The sequence below is a fragment of the Sebastes fasciatus genome, chromosome 8, assembly GCF_043250625.1.
Source record: "Sebastes fasciatus isolate fSebFas1 chromosome 8, fSebFas1.pri, whole genome shotgun sequence".
NCBI lineage: Eukaryota > Metazoa > Chordata > Actinopteri > Perciformes > Sebastidae > Sebastes > Sebastes fasciatus.
Genome location: NC_133802.1, coordinates 14,702,205 through 14,717,592, shown reverse-complemented (window position 1 = coordinate 14,717,592; position 15,388 = coordinate 14,702,205). Strand labels below are relative to the sequence as shown.

At 40.3% G+C, this 15,388-nt stretch overlaps 2 protein-coding genes across 5 annotated transcripts in view; one reads left to right on the top strand and one right to left on the bottom strand.

Annotated features, from left to right (window-relative positions):
- Positions 1-1,594: 1,594 nt before the first annotated feature.
- On the top strand, positions 1,595-9,592 carry LOC141772574 (SAM pointed domain-containing Ets transcription factor-like). 2 transcript variants are annotated; one of them, XM_074643698.1, is made up of 6 exons: positions 1,595-1,790; positions 5,231-5,666; positions 7,908-8,105; positions 8,265-8,309; positions 8,437-8,571; positions 8,839-9,592. In XM_074643698.1, the coding sequence occupies exons 2-6, from the start codon at positions 5,243-5,245 to the stop codon at positions 9,015-9,017; spliced, it is 981 nt and encodes a 326-aa protein (XP_074499799.1). In that variant the 5' UTR covers positions 1,595-1,790; positions 5,231-5,242; the 3' UTR covers positions 9,018-9,592. The 2 variants fall into 2 exon arrangements, with proteins under 2 accessions (XP_074499799.1, XP_074499798.1); XM_074643697.1 differs by having other exon boundaries at positions 8,434-8,571.
- Positions 9,593-11,757: 2,165 nt separating this feature from the next.
- Positions 11,758-15,388, bottom strand: part of pacsin1a (protein kinase C and casein kinase substrate in neurons 1a) — a 40,856-nt gene continuing 37,225 nt past the window's right edge. For all 3 annotated transcript variants that reach the window (XM_074643695.1, XM_074643694.1, XM_074643693.1), the window contains one exon: positions 11,758-14,405. In XM_074643695.1, coding sequence (XP_074499796.1) covers positions 14,296-14,405 — 110 coding nt within the window. In that variant the 3' untranslated portion in view covers positions 11,758-14,295. The remainder of the gene's footprint in view (positions 14,406-15,388) is intronic.

Below are 15,388 nucleotides of genomic sequence, written 5' to 3'. Positions count from 1 at the left end.
TCGACACTCTTCTTACCATTGTAGTTGCCCCGAGTTGAACATTGGAGAGACTGGAGAGTACATCGGTTCCATACTTCTCGTCTTCAAGCACAGTTTTAGCAATTATCATCATTGCTTCTTTGACAACCTCCCCGTCTGTAAATGCCTTCTTTTTCTTCATCAAGAATTGCGTAGCTCTAAACGAGGCTTCGGTTGCTTTTTGGGAGTTTTTAACCGGTCTAGTGAAAAAAGACTGCTGTTTGCACAAAGCTGCCTTTAACTCGCGGGCTTTTTCTGCTCGCAGTGCGCTGCCCGGTGGGTAGTTAGCATGGTAGCTTGTGTGACATGTAGTGAAATGTCTCTCCACATTGTGCCGCTTTGCTATCGCCACAGTTGCCCCGCAAATGAGACACACGCAGGATCCTTTCACAGTGGTAAAAAAAAACTCTACCTCCCATTCGTCGTGAAAATGATATGTTTTCTTTCTTTTTTCTGCCATTTTTTGGGGTAACTCTTCTCCTCATTTTCGTTGCGTCTGCTAGCTTGTTTGTATGAGCGCAACAAACGCTACGTTTTGGTCATGCGCACAATACTGACCTTTGAACTATACTAGGTCAGAGTTCATTTATATTAAACACAAAAAACATTTTAAATTTTAAGTGTTTTTATATATATATGTTGTCATTTGTAAGTTACATGCAAGTCTGATTTAAACAACAATAGCAAAAAAATAAAATAAATAAAATTTAAAAAAAATAGAGGCAGCTCACTGGTAAGTGCTGCTATTTGAGCTATTTTTAGAACAGGCCAGCGCGCGACTCATCTAGTCCTTACGGGCGACCTGTTGCCCGCGGGCACCGCGTTGGTGACCCCTGCTCTATGTTATGTCCCTTCCATAGCCAGCCTTTCTGGTGTCATATGAGTTCAAGCCTATAGAAATACACACTACAGTGCGATATTAGAGCCTATCTGTCTTTATATGTCACTTTCCTTCCTACTCATCTCTGTGCTATAGATGTAATCCCCAGAAGGCCCGGTGGTGACTGATTAGCAAACATGTTGGGGACCATATCTTTCACCATTCACTTGCTTGACTGCAATGGAAAGCTACTGTATGCAAACAGTGTGCTAATCCCCCAACAGTGGAACAACTTTGACAGCGAGTGTGACACTTCATAAAGTGTGATTTCACTTTTTCTGTGTTGAGTTTCAAAGCTCCTCTGGTTTTAAATTTCTACTGTAGATTTATCCCACAAATGATTCCCCCACCTCTCACACAGAACGGTGACCTTTGACACAATCACCTCAGTGGATCAGATTGGATCAATTCAGCTTTATGTTCACACAGTTTGAATATTATCCTTAAAAACTGCAATTCTAGAAATGCTTGTAAAAACTTTGTGGATGTCCTCACAGCTTCTCCCCGGGCCGTTACGACTCACCACGTTTTGTTTACTGAAGGAACTCTGCATGAATACTGCAGAACTGCCCCGGGTCATTATTAAGTAGGCACTCTGAGGGAGCAACCTCCTTCATTGGGACACTCCCTTTCTCTCAGGATTGATATGTCACCAAGGCACTGTGTCCCAAATAAGTCCAACTCTTACGGCTTGGACCAGGAATCAAACAAGGTGCATCGATAGTTGGGAGTGGACAGAAGTAATCCAGCTGTGAGTGCTGGGTAGGAGACGAAAAATTACAGTATAGCACATCCTCACCTGAGGGCAAGATAGATAGAGTCTCCAAAGGACCTTGACTTTAAGAGAAGAGGCCTCAGCTTTGGAAACGCTACTGAAGCCAACACTTACAAGGTAAGACAGCAGCTGACAATAAGACTCTTAATACTTCTACTGCTACTATACTACTATTATTACTACCACATGATAATACCTGTTACTAACACTGCTAACGCTTCTATTACCAGTAGTGGAAGAAGTTTTTAGGCCATAAAATAAACATCAAAATGTGAACTTCAAATGGATTGTGGCAGTTTTTAAAGTGGGACAAGTGATGTATGATTCTAGTGTTGTCATTAAGTTTTATGGTAATTTTTGTTAATAGTTTGTGTCTTGTGCTGATTTTTTAAATAGATTTTATTGATGATTTTTGTCTATTCAAAAAGGCCCATCTAGGCAAAAGCATTGACATTTAGCCTTGGCTGTAAATGCTGTGATGTGTGGCTTTGGTTCATGCTATATAAAATAAATGTTAATAAATATAATAATAATAATAATAATAATAATAATATAATAATATAATAATATAATAATAATAATAATAATACCGGCCTTTTTCACAGCAGATATTGTGACATGTCAACAGTCAAAGCACAGGTGTAAATAATAAAATTTATATTTTCCTACAACAACAAGTCAAATGTAAAAAAAATCCTGCTTTCATAGTTTTACATCAGCTAAAAATACCAAAATTATCATATACTATATTCTTGGTTTATTAATACTCATACATTGATGCTGTAGCAGGTCCAAGTTGAGCCACTATTTTATACAGTCGGGTTGTTTAATCTATAACATTGGCTCATATTTTATGAGATGATTACATGTTTGTTATTATTTATTTCAATTATTACCAGGGTTGGAAATTAACTTTTTTGTCCATCTGCCACTGTGGCTGATAGATTCCAACATCCACTCCATAGATCACCATTGTTTTTTTGGGTGGTGAGTGAATCAAATCTAGCAGCCACTTTCATATTTTACCAGCATTTGGCTGGTGCTAATTTCCAACCCTGATTATTACATATTCTTAGGTAAAATCCCATGGTAATATGCAAAGTAAGCGTTATTTATAGTAACTAGTAATTATTGTAAGTATATTGACTCTAAAATTAAATATTCATTAGCATAAAAGAGAAATTGACTTTGAAGTTTTTTTTAGTTACTTTCTACTGCCATTACTTCTACTATTACTATAACTGTATGTACACTACAGTTAATGCAATTACTGTTAGAACTGTAATGTATTGATATATTTCTGCTCCCACTATTTCCTCTACAGTCATATTAGCAGACTATTTTGCCACTAATGCTATTGCTACTATTACTTCCAAAACCTGTTGTCCTGCCAGTGCTCCAACTGATTGTGATTATAATAATGAGTTCTTTATAATGATGTCTAAACCAGTAAACATATCAAATATTATTTAAAGTGATGTATTTCAAATTGGGATGCAGATAATAATCAACTGTAGTTAACATCTTTGCCCCCCCCCAGTTTATTTTTTAATAATTTACCTATTTATAATTGGATAAATGGCAATAATCACTTTTTGTAAGGGAAAGTTGATTCAATGAATCAGTGTTTTGTATGAAGAGAAAAGCTAAATTGTGAGTATAGATACAAAATATATAACTTACATTACTTGTTCTCTCTCGCTCTCTTTTTTACTGCCACTTTTTGACCTGTAACACACACACACACACACACACACACACACACACATGCACGCTCATACAGATACAGCCACATGTAGACATTTAGCTGAACAGACACAGAACAGCTCATAAAGGTGTGTGTGTGTGTGTGTGTGTGTGTGTGTGCGTGTGTGTCAAACACCTTTTGTCTAAAGAACAGAGGAATGCAGGTGGCGATGAATGACCAGAACTTTTCATATCTCCTCTCATATCAGCTTGGCTGCTATCTAACGAGGTTTAAAACACAACTCCAAATAGAAGACTGCAAATAATAGACCTGCCTTCATGAGCGTGCTGCCTTCATTGGAACACACACACACACACGCACACACACACACACGCACACGCACGCACGCACACACGCACGCACGCACGCACGCACGCAGTAAAGCCATTTGTCTCAGAGAGAACGGATAATCTAGAAGAGCAAGTTTTTACCACCGCTAAACATTTAAACTGCTAATGGCTGCAGGCGAGGAAATAATATGTCTATGTATAGACATCTATAGGCCATGCACCTAGGAAGTGTTTTCTTGTACAAGTATTCCTCTAGTTTGACATTTGTTAAATGCATTGGTATTGGTAATCTATACACAGTTAATCACAACTCTGAAGGTGATGAACCTTTGTGGTAATTTAGGAAAATAAATTGTTGGCTACAGGCAATAAATAACACTGGTGTCATTACTGCCTCCTCTTTTGTCCTGCAAAGATATACTTAAATAACTTTATCAGTTATTTATAGGTCTGTTTTGTTAACAAAACTCCAACAGCTTTTGAGAAGTGCCTTATCACACCACCTCGCTCCATGTGTCATTGTTTTGGACTGAGTATCAGCTACATGATCAATCTACTTGTCAGTACTTCACAGTCAATGTTTACCAAAAGGTAGCCTGTGAATAACATTCAGCATAATGTGTTCAGTGTGAACAGTCTAATACTTTTTTTATCTATTTCACAAACTTTTGTCATGCATTTGTGTCTTTTGTAATGTCACATATATTCTACTCTATTCAAGTATATCAGTTGAAATGGAAACAGGTGTATCGTTGTGTCTAATCAAACAGTAGCATACGGCACCACTCCCAGCCCTGTGAGCTGTTCTCTTACTCATACCGTGATGAATACACTCCAGCAATTTATCCTTTATCCACAGTATTATATGTGTCCCACCCTTTATGCTCTTTTCATCAAGCTTTTATTTTGCAATTAATTTAAAATCCACCTTGATGACCTGATATTTCCAAAAGGCGCTGGGTGTTACACTGTGATACGTAAATCACACGCATTTGGGAATTGCATAAAATTTTGTATTTCCTTATAGTTGGAGTTTCAGACAAGGCTTCCTTTCTTTATCTGCATTTAAAGGTGGAGTACTGTAGATTGCTTTCTGATATTGAAAATAATGGGAGGTAAGGTCACAATTTCACACAAGCTGAACTCGTCTGACCTGGATATTTTCCCAAACGTATAGATTCATGAGAGAATCTGAAATGAATTCTCACCAATGCGAGAATACGAAACTGGATTTTTGAGTTACATTAAAACACGTTTAAAGACAAACAACGGCTCAGATGAATTTAACAGTCGCAGTGGCTCCAGTTTGCAAAGCTGGAATGACAGATTTCATATTTAAGTCCGAGCAAAGTAAATACCATGGAACAAATGTCAAGTTTACTTTAGGATTGCTTGTTTAAATATTGAGCATTAGGGTATGGTAGCATCAATGCAACTCAGAGACACTGTTGGAAATGTCAGGTTGGGTGGAAATCAGTTATGACACACATTTTATAACAACAATGGTTTCGTCTTTCCAGTGTTCAACAAACATGAGCATGGGGAGTCCAGGCTGTGAACACACAGGCTACACCGTGCACTCACCTCTGTACATCAGCCACCCCCATGGTGACGCCAGGATGGCCTGGCTGGACAAGACTGAGGACATCAAGCCGCCCCGCAGCTTGTTGGAGCTGCCTGAGCTCGGCTGGCCGGGGGTCTACCTCCCCTGCTATGAAAGGTTAACCATAGAGGAGAGCCCCTGGGTGCTGAGGATGACAGAGGCCCCGGTTCCCGCCGCTCCTCCCTCCAGGACTCCGGAGACGAGCCCGGCCAAGCCCAGCCAACCCCAGGACCCCCCGTCTGAGATGGAGGGTCAGGTGGAGGAGCGCTGCCTGGAGCAGGTCCAGACCATGGTGGTGGGAGAAGTGCTGAAGGATGTCGACACAGCTTGCAAACTGCTCAACATTGCACCAGGTAGAACAGGAAACAACTGGTTAATGTCATATTATTATTATCATCATCAAAGCAGGGCCTTTTGGTGCCCCCCAAACCCATCGGCAAACACCACACCTCTATATTGGGCTTTCTTTTCCTCCTCTTCTTTTCTCCATTTTCTCCCTTGTACACCTGAATGTTTGGATCTGTTCATTATGAAGATAAAATGGGAAAATGCTAGATATTTGTGCCTCTTGACATCTGTCCGCCTAGCGATCTTACGTCCTGAACCGTACTTGGGCTGTTGTGATGCGCGTGGAACGGTGCACTTTATTTATTTGTTCATTTGTTACCTCAATGCAGAAATGAGGATTTGTGCCCACCTGAATTTAAAAAAAATTAAATTTTTATTTTTATTTTTTTTCGAGGGTAAACAGTGCCCCCCAGAAGGTGGCGCCCTTGGCGACCGCCTATATGGCCTATTGAGCCGGCCCTGCATCAAAGGGAGACATTTGAATAGACAAACCTGCTGTAGAACGTGCGAGCAGAAGTTGCAGTCAAATAAAATAAACCTTCAGAAGCCGTCGTTACTTTGTTTGCTCTCACATCAACATCCAGAGCGACACAGCTGGTGATCATCGGAGGCCTGGCCCACCTTGTGCAAACCTCAATGTTGACAGACGATCATCTTCACTCCTTATGAACTGAGTCTTTATCTACCGCCTTAAAACTATAAAGTGCCTGTGGGATTATTTGCTTTTGATACAGCATGCTTCTTCCATAACTCAGAAAGTACGAAACACATTTATGGGGGCTCATAATTTGAAACTGCATATCATTTGAAAGAGTAAGCCAGTCATTTAGTGTCACGTTATTATTGCAAAAGAGAGTTTTTTTTTTTATTTTTAACGGTCATAATTAAAGCAGAAGAGGCAGAGATATCCTCACTATTTGTCCCAAATATACTTACAAATTTAAAACTCTACGCCCCCGGTTTATAATACAGACTTTATGTTAAAAATATGTAGTTTCTGAGCCTAAATGATATTACTCAGTAAAGTCACTGAAGCCACAGAAGAAGAATCCTACAACCTGTTTCCTCTACCTGAGTAGTAGCTACTCTGGGACTGGTAAACATTTGACAAGTAAAACCAGTCACGTGGCCTTTTAAATTAACCCTAACTTGAATCTTTAAACATCAGTGTTAGGTTTTGTTTTTGAGGTTTGGTTTGGTTAATAAATCTTCCCCAATTTCGTTTAATCACATATCCTTTTAAGGTTCTCTATTCAATATCCTGAGCATTAATATAGCAGCAAACAACTATTTGCTATTTAAAGATATAGAGGAGGTCTACCTGAGCAGAGAACGAAGTAGCTCTCCCTCTGTGTGTTCTTGTTCCGAGCAGCTTGTGTATTCAAGCTTCTCTGTGCTTTGTTCACATCGCCGGGGTGTGTTTTTAGTGGATGTAGCTCACGATGCTGCTCTCCTACGGCGGTTACAGTTGATAACGCCGTCCCAAACGATGGCGTCATTACGGAATCTAAGCATCCAACCTCTGGTTCCCATTCAGGTAAACACTGTTAGCTCTGTCAGCAGTGTTGTCGTTGTTTTCATTGTTAGAACTGTTAGCACCATTAGCTGCGAGCCGCCGGCTCAGCCGTTGCCATGTTGAGAGCCATGCGGAGGCTATAGAAATGCTCCCAATCTCGCATTCAGCACCTTTAACATTTGGTTCGGTTTAATTCCAGTTTAACAGTTTACTCAACTTGTCAAATTCATTTCCATCAAACTTTCTTCTTTTTTTGTAACATCTTTACTAGCTGCAGCAGTCTTTCTAAAATGATTCCTGACAGTTACTCCAATAATGAAAGGCGATTCACGCATAACAATTAAAAACAACAATGACAAGATTGAAGCAACAGAGCCAGAGATATACCGATTTTTAGTCCCTATGGGTCAAACTCTGGATTACAGAATAAAACCAAAACCATACGTCTGTTAGTGACCTATTGAACTGATATTTTCATGTTTTCATTGGTGAAAAAAAAATGGTTGTCTAGATGGTACCCCACAAATTGTAAAAACTTGCAAAAACTGCCCAATGACCTTTCCTAGCCTTAACCCTTCAAGGTCACTGCCTAACCTTAACCTTCTCGCAAGAGTTTTGCAATTTGCGTCTTACCTTCTAGCCATAAACAAAAATAATGTCCCGATTTAAGGTGGGTACATGTGGGCACAGTGTAAAATAATGCCTCGTCTCTCTGTGTTTCTCTCTTTAGACCCGTTGGACTGGAGCAGTGGGCACGTTCAGAAGTGGCTCCTCTGGACCGAACACCTGCACAGGCTGCCGCAGGTCAGCGCCATGTTTCAGGAGCTGAGCGGGAGGGATCTGTGCTCCATGACAGAAGCAGACTTCAGACAACGCTCCTTGCAGTTTGGTGACATGCTGTATGCTCATCTGGACATCTGGAGATCTGGTAAGAACAGGAACACGGGGGAAATGAACCTACATCAAGTTTTACGGTTTGCAAATCAGGAAAGGCTGATTGTGAAGCAAATGCAGTGTGACCAACAGTAAATATATTCTGTTTGGTGTAAACTGCTACATGATTGTTTTTTCTTGTCTGTTCCTTTAGCTGCAGCAATGAAGGAGCGCTGCCCACCACAAGACAGCAAATCTGGTAAGTTCTTGGTTATAACTCGACTTCAATACAGCTAACTAAAACAATGATTTCACTGATTAAAATGCTGAGGTAAGAGAAGGTGAAAGTGACATCTGGTTTCTGAAAATTTCTCCTACGTCAGCAGCTGATGATGATTCCTGGCCAGAGGTGAGGCGTAGCTACCCCAACCAGCCCATCCACCTGTGGCAGTTCCTCCGAGAGCTGCTCCTCAAGCCTCATAACTACAGCCGCTGCATCCGCTGGCTTAACAAAGAGAAAGGTGAGGTGATATCACATTATAGTGTGTTATAAACCATTTATTAAATGTTTTCATGCTGATTATAAATGCTAAATAGGGGTACTTAGAGTTACTTAAAAGAATAGTACAGCATTTGGGGTTTTGTTTTCTTGCCAAGAGTTAGATGAGAAGATTGATACCTTTCTTCTTCACATATAGCTTATCAATCTTCTCAGCTAACTCTCAGCAAGAAAGCAAACAAGCACTTCAAAATCCAAACTGAGTATATTTTCTTTCTTCTGTCCAAAGGGATTTTCAAAATAGAAGACTCAGCTCTCGTGGCCAGGCTTTGGGGCATCAGGAAGAACCGCCCAGCTATGAACTATGACAAACTGAGTCGCTCGATACGCCAGTACTACAAGAAAGGCATCATTCGGAAGCCCGACGTATCACGCAGACTGGTCTACCAGTTCGTCAACCCCGTATGATGAAGACGATCGGCCGATTGAAACGAGCTGAGAGGAACCAAAGATATGCTGGACATACAGTAGGAGTAACACAAACTCTGAAGCTCGATCGCTCATCGCAGATGTTTCATTTCAATTGTAAAGACTGCCTACTGAACTATGCACTCCTGCCTAGCATCACTCTACTTTATTATTCCTAATACTGATTTTATTTTATTTGTCTTTAGCACTCTTGTTTGAAATGTACTTTTTGGTGTGATATTTGGTTTCTCGAAAGGACGCGTACGTCTTCTAACTATGGAAACATTTAAAAGAAATAATGCTTATTTGCTTTCTTGCCTTGAGTTAGATGAGATTGATATCCGTACAGTACATATGTAGCTAACCAGCTGCTGGCTCCAGCTACATATTTAACATAGCCTGTGAGAGACATCAATAACTCTCGGCAAGAAAGACAACTAACGTTATTTCCCAAAATGTCAAACTATTCCTTTAAATCCTCTTTTTTTAACAATGACACTTCCTGTTATTCCCATTCAAGTGTCAGAATATTTAGAAGTTGCAGAGCAATGCCAAAGTAAGTAAATATTTTATTAAACCTGTGTAGGGACCCAGCATCTGGCTGGTTTCAAGTGACCTCATGACCTCAGTAACCTGATCCTTGACCACAGGACTCATCTCAGTCCTCATTGGCTACAGTAACATTTCACACCTAGGTGTGAAAATCACACAGAACAAAACCAGAGGAATGTTCTTTGTTCCTTCTCTTTCGTCTCTTTCTTCTCATCTGCTCATCTCTCCTGACGTGTGAGAGGTGAGCTGCTGCGCTCTCTCTGCTCTTCATCTACTCAACCCAGGCTGACCTGGTTGAGGTGAACGGCTCTCAAGTCCAGAACTTGCAAAACAGTTCTGGTTCTGATCAATGGCCTGTTAGGAAACAGCCATTGCAACCAAGGAACCAAACGGCAGACGACGCGAGTGCTCTGCCCTTTTCACCAGCTAACTTCAAGCTATCAAGCAAAGAAGTTAGCACCAAAATAACAGCAAAGACGACCTCTTTGACTTGGAACCACAACTTCAACACATGGAATCACAAAACCGGTTCTTCCATGGATTGGTAACGTACTGGGCCTTAGCATTAGCAATCGCACAGGGCTGAGCAAGACTGTCCAACTTTGATTTCTAGAAAGTACTTGTATTGATTTGGTTTAATGTTATTCATTGAGTTTGACTGTGTTGATTTATCTGTATTTGATTTTTGGGTAACTGGCTTCGCCACATCTGATGTGTTTAGTTTATGCTTCACATAGACAAGGTCTTGCATGCAACTAACCATCTTTTCTAACCCACTGCATATCTAACACACATAAAGATCACATACAGAAACTGTGAATTAGTTAAACATAAACATACAGCTTCAGATAATCTTAACCCCACATCACCCCCCCCCTCTCTGTCCTTCTTCTCAGAAGAACAAAGAGGTCATGTGATGACATGCTGATGGCCATCTTTGATTCCGCCATCTTTGATTCCGCCATCTTTGATTCAGCCATCTTTGTAGTTTTACAGTGCTCGCCATTTTGTTTGTAGGCAATACAGACATTTTGAAACAAGACGCCATCTTGTTTCCCCCCCCCCCCTCTCTCTCTCTCTCTCACACACACACACGCACACACACACACACTGTGTTTGGTTTGTTTAGTTTAGTTATTTAGTTAGATTAATATTGTGTTTTGAACCTTTATTATCTTGTAAATAAATGTTTGTGGAATATACATGCTGGTCTTTTTAATGTTGCACAAGAGTGAATACTGCCAACCTCTGCTATGTCAAGAACTCCGATATCCTTCAACCTTTACTATCTATTTTGGTTATAGTTATTAATTTAATTATTAATCAACGTTCCAAATTGATAGTTTAGCATATATAATGAGACTATATTAACGTTTTGGTCATTGGTCCCTGATTCCAGGGTGGTGCCCCGTTTATTATTAATGTTTATTGATAATCTTTATTAATATTAATAATTATATTATTATTTATTAATTAATTTGCTAATAACCAAAACCTACTTAAGTAGAACCCCTACACCTGCCTTGATGGATAATCCTTTTGACATTTCTATCTTTGGGATTTGTTCAGGATCCAGAATAAAGCAATATATTACCAAATGTTGTCTCCTTTAAAGGTGCTAAATGCAAGATTGGGAGCATTTCTATTGCCTCCGCACAACAGCTCACAACATGGGGATGGCTGCTAACATCTCTAAAACTATGGCAACACTGATGACAGAGCTAACAGTGTTAACCAAAGGGTGGGTGCTTCGCTTCCGCAACGGCGCCGTCGGTTTGGACGGCGTTATCAGCCGTAACCGCCGTATGAGAGCAGTTCAGAGTGGCGGTTGTGAGCTAGCCAGTGGGGCACGCTCACATGCACTAATAGCATGCGCGGCTGGCCCGGCTATGTCAACGAAGAAGGAGAAGCTCAGATTACAGACACCCACAGAGGGAGAGCAACTTCATCCTCTGCTCAGGTAGACATCGCTCCTCCATATCTTCACATAGTAAATACCGTAGTTGTTTGCTGTTATATTAATAACGCTCTGGATCGTATGGAGCATATTTAAAAGTAGAATCAAGAAACTATAATAAATCACTGTGCATTCCGTACAAAAAACACACGGACACTAACTTTTTTCAACAAACTTGTTTCCCCTTTCAAACCAATATCGCAATATTGACACCATCACAACAAATTTGAGTCGGGTTTTTCATCACTATCGTCATTATTATCTGTGATCATAATCATCTTTATGCATATTTAAATGAACTTCTTGTTACATCAAGATGAACAGGCACTACACCAGTTAGGAGATAAAAGTACATCACTAACTATGAACATACATCTTCTAGACCGCTAATATAGGGTTTTCACAACGTGAGCTGCTGTCCCCTGTGTGCATAAGGAATAGATCGTCAACATAAAAAAGCATTTACATGTACACCTTTTTACTGCCTCAACATGGTTAGGTCTCATTTTTCAATTCAACACAGTTGTACAGTTACAATAGAATATAATCTTTAAATTACATCATCATATACAAATCTGACAGCGTGGGATAACGTCACGCTTTTATGATACACTGACAATTCCATTGCAATGAAAGTCATATGATATGGTACCTATTACTTAATATGTTTTCCATTGCTGTTATTTTAATGAATCACATTTACATGTATAACACTACATTTTGTCTTAATAGTCAATCACTTGCATTTTTTTTTTTTTTTTTTTAACTTTTTTCTGTTACATTTACACAACTCATACACACTGGATGATGTTTTCCCCCGAAATATTAACCTGGTAATGTGGATTATGTGTCTGAACTTGCGTGTTTTCGTGTATATTGTGTGTATTGTATGTATGTGTGTGTGCGTGTGTGTGCATACGCGCGTCGAGGAAGTGGGACAGCTTAATGACAGGAGTCCTTTTTGCTATGCTGGACAGCTTTACTCTAAGACACAACTTGTGAGCTGGTGATGTGTTTTTCTCCTCATGTGTTGAGACCCAAACCTGTCAAATCCTGTTCCAGACACAGAGCTAAACACATCTGACTGCTGTTGGTCCGGTGAAATTGAAAAACTTCAGGACAACTAAGTTATAAAAAGCATCTCTCCCGTCTAATCAGAGATTTAGGTGCAACTCGTAGCGAGATAACACCGATCAATGTCTGATGAATGCAATTCCTGCTGTGAATTTAATTTCTATGGAGTAAGTTAATTTAAAAACAACCATGTAATGCACTGTGTAACATCTTACATGCAGTGCAGTACTGGTGACAAATGTATTCCCTGTGTCGTTGCGCGGTGTTTTGCAGACAAATGAAGTTTGGGTGGACTGGGAGGCAGCTACAAGTTGATCCTCGCTGAAGCTGTTTTCACATGTGATACGTGAAGTTATTGCATGGAGAGAAAACAGATAGTTGATGGTAGTGGGTCATTCTTTGGCTCAGCGGGGAAACGGGCCACATAACTAGTGCTTTTTGCTAGGTAGGGCTTTAAATGACGGTGGAGGACCATGTTAAAACAACACGCCCTCTCTCTCGAGCCCGATCACTAGTACATTCATGTCCTGTTGAAGAGGCTTCGATCTTCAGACAACCGTCTGTAGCACAGTAACGCACTGACACGCCTCCATTGGCCCCACGCTCTGGAAGAAAAGTGCCCGGCACAGGCATTGTTCAGAACCCACCTCTTACACTGCAGCGGCAACCCTCAAGAAGATGACTTGATCCGACTTCGCTCTGAGGGAATATATCACTCTTGTTAGCAGTAGTGGATTAAAATGAGACCTGAATTACTGAACCAAGAATGAAAGCTTCTGCAGAAACTGTGTATCCTTTTCTTGGATTGCATGGAGATGATATTGTCGACGGGTTTGTGATGCTAAGAAAAGAAAAAATGTCAAAAAACAAAAACAAACATAAAACCAGTTCATCAGCAAGCTTCCTTTCATGAAGACAGAAGCATGTCCTGAAGAATGCGATGCTAAAACGTGAACTCTGCATTTGTAGTTGAAGTGTTGCATCAAGTTGTAGCCTAAAACGTGGCTGCAGGATTCAGGGAATGCAAGTTTTTTTTTTGCATAGCGCATGCTGCTATGCAAAGTTCAGAAACAGTTAAAAACACATAGCACTGCACACACGGGAAAAAGAGGTTGGACCAAATCACAAAGAAAAACGAGAAAAGAAAATTAGAGGATACTGTTTGTGGTACTTTTAAACACTACACAGCATTCCAGATGTAAGATGACGACTGACCACACACAGCATTAAAAATGCTACACAAAAATGGCATCACACTGTATATACACAATGCAGGTTAGAGAAGCTCATCTTTGTCGAATGGGTGTAACTGATTATATTATCTTCCCATTTTCACAAGAGAACAGAATGCAGAATACTGCAAGTTTAAATAAGCTGCATTATATGTTAAATACAGCTACACAGAGAAGCAAGGTGTTCCTGCACTGTCTCGATGTTATAGTTGAGTGTGTATATACTGGAATAGCTGCTGCTCCTGTTTTTAAATGTGTAAGTCCACCCACCCCCAAATGCTGGATAAAATATATTATACTGATATATTGTCTTTTAGGTTACTAAGTTTTTATTTAGGCAAGACTGCTTGGCGCATCTGTTGGGCAAGGGATGTGTTGCTCTTAAGTCTCTGGCTATGTGCGGTGCGATTGGACGGGACAGTTCAAGCTGCCTCCAATGGCGTGTCCTTGTCCAGTAACGGGACTAGATCGGCTCGACATAATTGGCCGGGTACAGTCCCTCTCGCCCGTTGTCCAAGCGACCTCTACACCAGCCTTGCTCGTCTTCGTCCTCAGTCTTGATCAGTTCGTCACCTGTGAAGGAGACACCACTCCTTAATCAACACCCAGTCCTGTGTCAACTAGTGGATCTATAGTATAGTATAGTAAATCTGAAATCTCTAAATACCGCTCCACACTGTGTGATTTGTTCTATTTCACAGTCCCAGTCTCCCCCACTCCCAGTAAAATTTGACCGGATGCAAAAATAATTTTTAATCATTTGGATTTTTCTATTTTACCTACTCACTTATAAGGTAAGGTACCCTGTGGAGCTTTTGACCACTAGCGGCACTATGAAACAATGTTTGTATGAGGTGTTCCCTGTTTTGTTTGTTCACATGCACGAGTACGAGCACATGTGTGACGCGATACAATTCCTTCCAATGGTTTCACGCTATTTCATTCATGTACAGGTGTGCAGGTAAAGCGTCAAGAAAAGCAGCAACGTGCCAACAAAATGCAGAGAAGAAGAAGAATGCACAACAATTGCAAGTTAACATGGATGCAAACAATGCAGGTTTTCAAATATTAAAAAAATCAGCTTTGAAAATATTTTCTGAGGAAAGAGGTGCATTCAACACGTTTGATAGACCTCAAGGACGAGTTTTGGTGAGCAACACTGAACGTAGAAACTTTGTTTACAAGGAAAGCCTTCAGGGCACCTTTCATTGTTTATTCAAAAAGATCAAAGAAACTAAGTGAATGTCGTCATAAGAAGTCTTTAATGACACTTTAGTCATTGCCAGATATCCCTAAGGTGAATTAAAAACTCAAACAGTGTGGTTAAAAATAGGACCTGGATGTGCAGTACGGGATTCTGGATGAAGATGCACAGCTGTGGCTTCTTCAATAGTTATTTTTCTGTGCAAAAGCCTGTCTTTAAATTGTTAGTCATGTCACCGTGTGGGGCTCTGAATCACTTTTTCACACCATTTCCCAAAGAGCTTGTGTTAATTGGTGGCAAGTGCCTGTAATTTGTTTTCCATGTGGCTATTATTGACTAATCACTGCTATCT

What these genes read in the sequence shown, in the direction of transcription:
- LOC141772574 (XM_074643697.1), top strand. Translation starts at nt 5,243, where the DNA reads ATGAGCATGGGGAGTCCAGGCTGTGAACACACAGGCTACACCGTGCAC. An exon ending in ACTGCTCAACATTGCACCAG is followed by an intron (nt 5,667 to 7,907) that starts GTAGAACAGGAA and finishes TTCTCTCTTTAG; the next exon opens with ACCCGTTGGACTGGAGCAGT. An exon ending in TCTGGACATCTGGAGATCTG is followed by an intron (nt 8,106 to 8,264) that starts GTAAGAACAGGA and finishes CTGTTCCTTTAG; the next exon opens with CTGCAGCAATGAAGGAGCGC.